Source organism: Oncorhynchus keta, chromosome 14 (genome assembly GCF_023373465.1).
Source record: "Oncorhynchus keta strain PuntledgeMale-10-30-2019 chromosome 14, Oket_V2, whole genome shotgun sequence".
NCBI classification, from domain to species: Eukaryota; Metazoa; Chordata; class Actinopteri; order Salmoniformes; family Salmonidae; genus Oncorhynchus; species Oncorhynchus keta.
This window is the reverse complement of record NC_068434.1, coordinates 22,997,020-23,004,415: the sequence shown is the minus strand read 5'-3', so window position 1 is coordinate 23,004,415 and position 7,396 is coordinate 22,997,020. Positions and strand designations below refer to the sequence as shown.

The window sequence follows — 7,396 nt, the reverse complement described above, 5'->3', positions numbered from 1 at the left end:
AACGCGCTTTTTTCACTCAGATTCGGTGTATTTTAGAAACAGGAACTCCCCAAAGTTGTTGCTAAATCTGGAATTTTTGTAGATACCATCTCAAGAACAAACAGAAATATGGTTACTTTTCCGTTAAAACAATATATTGAAGGGTAGTAAAACAAAAGTCCGTCGGTTGCACAAGTTACCGCAGCCATTAAGCCGCGTTCAACACAACTGGGAACTCGGAAAAATACAAAGTCAAATCATAACGTCAGTGATCTTCAGGCCGGAAACTCGGCGCTCCAGAAAGAGTCCCGAGTTCCCGAGTTGGATGACCGTTCAAAACGATATTTTTTCCAATCGGATCATTCCGAGTTCCCATTGTTTTGAACGTTCTGAAGTCGGAGATTCCCAAGAACCTAGTTGTTTTGAACACGTCATGGTAATTCGGAAATTTTCAACGTCCAACTTCAGTGCGTTCAAGATATCTGGGAACTCGGAAAAAAATGAGCTCCGACTGGGAACAATCGATTTGAGCGGACTTCCAACTCGGACCTCTTTCTCGACCTGAAGATTCCTGACGTCCATTACGTATTTTCCCGAGTACCCAGTTGTTTTGAATGCAGCATATGACGCAAACCCTATCCATCTTTAGCCTACAACGTGTCGTCATCCACTGGTGCAAGATGGATGTTGTAGTCTCGCAGTTTGTTGAGACAACGACCGTTCGATCCTTCCGCATTTCAAATGGAAATTATCAACACCAACATCAGATGACAATTTAGGAACTATCTTGTTAATTTACGTTGTAGCCAACTAATCGATTACACTTTGTTGTAAACGAAATGGAAATTTGAATACTGAGTTGCTATATTTTCATAAAATCGTCTTGTTTCAAGCGTTTGGCAAAGTAAGACATGTCTCTGTCTTGTTAACTAACGTTAATTACCTGGTACTAGCTTGTTGACCCAGTGTTTTGCAGATGGTAACTACTGTAGCTATATAACGTTACTCTTTGCATGTCATTTGAGATACATGGGATAGTTTATATGATTAATGTGAATAATTGCGTCAGAAATCATTTTCCACATATGGCTACAAATATGAGCTTGATAGCTAACTAACCTACGTGACCCATATCGATTTCTCAGGTAGATAACCTAAAACACCTCCCATCAAGTAAAGCATTAGAATAGATTGGTTGCTTTTCAACAAAGTTCCGTCCATCCATACTACTATCGAATATTTTCCTGGACACTTTATATTTAATATTTTTTAGTTTACCTTTATTTTACTAGGCAAGTCAGTTAAGAACAAATTCTTATTTTCAATGACGGCCTAGGAACAGTGGGTTAACTGCCTGTTCAAGGGCAGAACGACAGATTTTGTACCTTGTCAGCTCGGGGATTTGAACTTGCAACCTTTCGGTTACTAGTCCAATGCTCTAACCACTAGGCTAAATGATTGAAAATGCTAGCCTTTTTGTGTTTAAGATGACTGTATTGGGCATATATTGTTATGTCATAGCTATCTATCTAGCGGGGTGTTGTGCATAATATTGGTGGCTGACCGTTGATAATTGACATCCTGTGGGTATGGTAAAGACAGTACATATATTGGCTCTTTCTCGGAGGGAAACATTTTAGTTATTTCTTTCGGATCTAGCTAATCACGTGTTTTTTTCAGGATGCGGGATCTTCAATACCTTGACAATGAAACATGTTGGCTTGTCAAAGAGCTGAAGTCAAACATTTCTCAAGAATCATACTTTTTACCTAGGGAAACTGGCCTGAATATAATGGAGTCTGCAGCAGAGGTAGGTATTGCTGACCCAGTTACATATACTCACTGTACTTACCTTTCAGTTTCTTGATGTGCTATTTTGAAGTTTTGTTATTTACCATTCATTTTCAGAATCACAATGGAGTCTCTGCAAAATGCAGAAATGCCAAAGTTGAAGACTTGTGGAGCCTGACCAGTTTCTTTGGTTTCAGCACCCAGACATTTGTTCTGGCTGTCAATCTACTGGATAGGTTCTTAGCCATAATGAAGGTGTGTATTTTAACCTACTACAGGCTAAGCCCTGTCTAAGCTTGGGGGTGTTCTACTAAGCTATATGGAATTGTTTTAAGAAGGTCATACCAAGGACCATTTTTAGCTATTTGATTTAGAATTGTAAGACCCCTTGAAGTATTATTTGTTATGACCTTACTGCTATTCACCCATACAAATGCATTGAATAACAGATTCAACATGGAACAACAGATAGTCCCCCCCAAAAAAGTCAAAGGGAGATATAAGAAAGATCATGATTTTTAATTAAATTTATACATGTATTTAACCCCTTATTTTTGGCTCTAAACAGTCTCCATATATACTTCCATTCATTTTTTTCAACTAGTACCGGGGGACCTTCAGACGAGTCTTGTGAGGCCTTTGGGTGTCATAGAGCAAAACATGTATGAGAGTCTCACCTTTCCACAGAGCGGTCATATTAGTGTGTAGCCCAAACTGTTTGGACGCTACAGACAGAAGTTGGCAGATCGGCTGTACCGACTTCAGACGTCCCAAGACGGTGGTGGGAGTCGCCAAACCGCTTGGACGCTACTGCTTGGAGCTAGCTCTGCCACTTTTCACCGCAGAGGCGGAAGTGCAACATCGGTGGATGCAGTGGATTGAGACGCATCCAATGCAAAAAAAAATATCTCTATCTTAAACTGACAGATTTTTATGGGGAATTTTGTATTATGCTAATTCATATTTCAGTGGGGGCGCGGACATTGACTTAAAGATATGCTTGTTGTGTTGAGATATGGTAATTCTGGATATTCTACAGAATTAGCGTTTTGTTTGTTTAATACCTGTGTTTGTTGTTTAACTTATGTCAATTTGCGTGCACTTTACTTTGTTTAATTTTACTGAACAAAAATATAAACGCAATATGCAACAATTTCAAAGATTTTACTGAGTTACGGAAAGCAGTCAATTAAAATAAATAAATTAGGCAACTATTTTCTATGGATTTCACATGACTGGGAATACAGATATGTTGGTCACAGATACCTTTAAAAAATATATTTAAAAAAAAGTAGGGGTGTGGATCAGAAAACCAGTCAGTATCTGGTGTGACCACCATTTGCCTCATTGCAGCTCGACACATCTCCTTCGCATAGAGTTGATCAGTCTGTTAATTGTGGCCTGTGGAATGTTGTCCCATTCCTCTTCAATGGCTGTGTGAAGTTGCTGGATATTGGCGGGAACTGGAACATACTGTTGTACACTTCAATCCAGAGCATCCCAAACATGCTCAATGTGTGACATCTCTGGTGAGTATGCAGGCCATGGAAGAACTGGGACATTTTCAGATTCCAGGAATTGTGTACAGATCCTTGCGACATGGGGACATGCATTATCATGCTGAAACAGGAGGTGATGGCGGCGAATGAATGGCACAACAATGGGTTCAAGATCTCGTCGTGGTATCTCTGTGAATTCAAATTGCCATCCATAAAATGCAATTGTGTTCGTTGTCCGTAGCTTATTCCTACCCATACCATACCCCGCCGCCACCATGGGGCACTCTGTTCACAACGCTGACATCAGCAAACCTGGTCGCTCACACAACGCCATACATGTGGTCTGCGGTTGTGAGGCTATTTGGACGTACTGCCAAATTCTCCAAAATGACGTTGGAGACGGCATGGTAGAAAAATAACATTAAATTATCTGGCAACAGTTCTGGTGGACATTCCTGCAATCAGCATGCTCAGTCTGGGGGGGTCCCAGGTGGCGCAGTGGTCTAAGGCACTGCATCTCAGTGCTAGAGGCATCACTACAGATCCTGGTTTGTTCCTGGGCTTTATCACAACCGGCCATGATCGAGAGTCCCATAGGGCAGCACACAATTGGCCCAGCGTCATCTTGGTTAGGGGAGGGTTTGGCCGGGGAAGGCCATTCATTGTAAAATAATAATTTGTTCTTAACTGACTTGCCTAGTTAAATAAAGGTTAAATAATTGCACACTCCCTTTGTGTTGAGTAACAAAACTAAACATTTTAGAGTGGCCTTTCATTGTCCCCAAACAAGGTACACCTGTGTAATTATAATGGTGTTTGATCAGCTTCTTGATATGCCATAACTGTCAGATGGATGGATTATCTTGGCAAAAGATAAATGCTGACTAACAGGGATGCAAACAAATTTGTGCACCAAATCTGAGTGAAATAATCTTTTTGTGAGTATGGAAAACTATTTCAGCTCTTGAAACATGGGACTTTATATGTTTCGTTTATATTTTTGTTCAGTATATAATAGAATTTAGCAGAAGTAGCCCATTTATGCTGACTTATGTATCACTATAATGGTATGTTCACAGGTCCAACCTAAGCATCTGCCTTGCATTGGAGTCTCCTGCCTCCATATTGCTGCCAAAATGGTTGAGGATGAGTGTAACATCTCACCCACCCATGAACTCATCCGCATCAGCCAAAGCAAGTTCACTGTTTCTGACCTCAGCCGAATGGAGAAGATAATCTCTGGAAAACTCAACTTGGAGCTCAAAGCCGTCACAGCCTTAACCTTTTTACACTTATACCATGCTGTCATCGTATCACTTACATCAGAAAGGTGAGTGCTTTGTTTCTTAATTTATAACTTTTTGCATTATGTCATCAGTGAGTATTTTTCCAATTGCTAGAAGCTGTAAAGTTGATCTTCTGATGATCAATTGACATGAGGCTCACATGAGGGTTGCCTTTATTTTAAGGGAGGAGATCCCAAGCATTGGGAGACTGGAAGCCCAGCTAAAGGCCTGCTTATGTCAGCTTGTTTTCTCTAAAGCAAAAGTAAGAATTATTCTCAGGCCAACACAATTGTTAAATTATAATTACTTTGAGTTGCAGGACCGATATGTTTTTTTTTTTCAGCCATCGGTGCTGGCACTGTCTGTCGTTTGTCAGGAGTTTGAAGCCCTCCAGTCTTTTGCCATGTTGGAAATTGTCCAAGATGTCCAAAGGCACCTAAAGGTATTATACAGTTTAATTAGACCTCAGTATATATGACATGATGGTGTCATGACCAATGACGGGTATTATATTTTTATAATACGAAGACCCACTGAGACTGACATTATACAGTAGCTTGACCCTGCCACTAAACAAGTGACATCAAATGAAAACATGCTACATGAAAACTAGCACCTTCTGACTTGACTGAGACAACATTTTCCAAGACTATTCTATTTATGTCTTCTGTCAGCGTCCTCAGATGTTTCTTATTTCTTTCACAGATTGTTGACAGTGAGTTACTCTACTGGAGGGGTCTTGTGGCCAAATGCATGACTGAGTACCGCTCAAGTGAATGTAACAAACCAGACAACAAAAAACTGGTGTGGATCGTGTCCAGACGAACTGCCCAAAATTTGCACGCTAATAACTTCAGTGTCCCTGAACTGCCGACCATTCCAGAGGGGAGCTGGGGTGAAAGTGAAAGGTAAACAAACAGCCCCTTTAATGCACTTTACTGTATAGTAATATTTCATATCACTAGAGCTACTGTGTGTGTATATAAAGGCTCGTTATTGACCTGTAACATAATGCACCACATTACTTCTACATTGTACAGCAATGCTGTGATGTTTCAGGGAAGAAGAAAAACATAACATTAGATCAGTGGAACAGTGGCTTGAAGACAGTAATGATGACATGTGTTCTCCCCTGTGTATATTTAGTGAGGATTCCTGTGAGGACATGAGCTGTGAAGAGGACAGCCCGTGCAGCTCTCCTGGCAGTGACGAAAAGGGAGCCTTCTTCCCCGTAGAGTTTCGCAACCAGGGCAGAAAATGATACTCCCTCTTTTTGATGAGCTCAAACTTGTGATTGAGATTATGTGTAACCGGGGTGCTAAATGTAACTTTCCCTACATGTAATGTTTCCCCTTCCTTGTAGTCATGATTCAGGACAAAATGGTTTCTTTCACTTGGCATACTGTATGTGTGACAGACTGGTATCAAACTCTGGTTGCCTGCGAGCCTGGTTAGCCCTCTCCACTAAAGCCTTGGTGTGGACATAAGTCGTCCTGTCTAAAGCTAGGTTACTGATCACGGGAGCGTAGTCCAACAAACCACCTCTGCTACATACATATGTATTCTGGAAATACTGAACAACAGTCCCTATCAAGTGCCTGTGTTAGTCCATGTGCTGTTTTTAAACTTTTGTTATGATTTTAGATCTGAGTGAGATTTAAATTGCAATATTTTGTCAGCTGACTGGCAATAAGATCTTTGAAAGCCTTTTTAAAGATGTTGCTGGTGTCAATCTATGTCCAAATTTGACACATTCCAGGTGACATTAAGCACAATGGTGTAATGATTTTCTTCCTAGGATGTCGAACCTGTGCACTGACTGTTTAAATCAATGGGAAATACCCAACATATTGGTACATTTGTGCAAAACTTTACCTGTTTTATAGAATAATATTCATGTAAAAGTTTCCTATACACCATGTTATTGTAATGTGTTTGTAAGATTATATGCAGAATGATACTGTATTCTATGAATGGTGACTTGTATGTAAATGTGATTGTGTTAGAAAATGATGGTGATTGTTGTCTATTGAGATTCAGTACATGTGCAAAATATTTATATTTAAACAAATAACAATGTACATAAAATTAAGAAAGCTGTATCATGCTTTGTGAATAGGCCATCTTATGTTACGGTATATCAACATATTGTTAGAAATGAACCAAGAACCCTAAAAATAAAAGAGTATTTTTAAACCTGTTGTGTATTCCCTATTATTGTTAATTTTGTTTAATGAATTAATCATACACAATATATACAAAAGTATGTGGACACCCCTTCAAATTAGTGTATTTGGCTATTTCAGCCACACCTGTTGCTGACAGGTGTATAAAATTGTGCACACAGCCATGCAATCTCCATAATCTCCAGAGCTGCCCCAGTCAACTGTAAGTGCTGCTATTGTGAAGTGGAAATGTCTAGGAGCATCAACGGCTCAGCCACAATGTGGTTGGTCCTACTAGCTCACAAAACAGGACCGCCGAATGCTGAAAAGATCGTAAAGATCGTCTGTCCTCGGTTGCAACACTCACACCAGAGTTCCAAACTGCCTCTGGAAGCAACGTAAGCACAAGAACTGTTCCTCTGGAGCTTCATGAAAGCAAGCCTTAGATCACCATGAGTAATGCTAAGTGTCAGCTGAAGTGGTGTAAAGCTCGACGCCATTGGGACTCTGGAGCAGTGGATACGCATTCTCTGGAGTGATGCCTCATCATCTGGCAGTCTGACAGACTAATCTGATTTTGGCAGATGCCAGGAGTACGCTACCTGCCCAAATGCATAGTGCTAACGTGAAGTTTGGTGGTGGAAGGGCTGTTTTTCATGGTTTGAGCAAGGGCCCT

At 40.4% G+C, this 7,396-nt stretch overlaps 1 protein-coding gene across 2 annotated transcripts; it reads left to right on the top strand.

Moving 5' to 3' along the window:
* Positions 1 to 8: 8 nt before the first annotated feature.
* Positions 9 to 6,751, top strand: LOC118392999 (cyclin-G2-like). Of its 2 annotated transcripts, none has more exons than XM_035785119.2 (8): positions 9 to 883; positions 1,660 to 1,789; positions 1,888 to 2,025; positions 4,349 to 4,599; positions 4,739 to 4,817; positions 4,899 to 4,997; positions 5,261 to 5,463; positions 5,702 to 6,751. In XM_035785119.2, the coding sequence occupies exons 2-8, from the start codon at positions 1,661 to 1,663 to the stop codon at positions 5,814 to 5,816; spliced, it is 1,014 nt and encodes a 337-aa protein (XP_035641012.1). In that variant the 5' UTR covers positions 9 to 883; position 1,660; the 3' UTR covers positions 5,817 to 6,751. The 2 variants fall into 2 exon arrangements, with proteins under 2 accessions (XP_035641012.1, XP_035641013.1); XM_035785120.2 differs by lacking the exon at positions 9 to 883 and adding an exon at positions 936 to 1,124.
* The last annotated feature ends 645 nt before the right edge of the window (positions 6,752 to 7,396 follow it).

Excerpts from the sequence above, each read along its gene's own strand:
- LOC118392999 (XM_035785119.2), top strand. The coding sequence starts at position 1,661 with ATGCGGGATCTTCAATACCTTGACAATGAAACATGTTGGCTTGTCAAA. Across the intron at positions 2,026-4,348 it reads GGTTCTTAGCCATAATGAAG|GTCCAACCTAAGCATCTGCC; the intron begins GTGTGTATTTTA and ends GTATGTTCACAG. Across the intron at positions 5,464-5,701 it reads AGCTGGGGTGAAAGTGAAAG|TGAGGATTCCTGTGAGGACA; the intron begins GTAAACAAACAG and ends GTGTATATTTAG.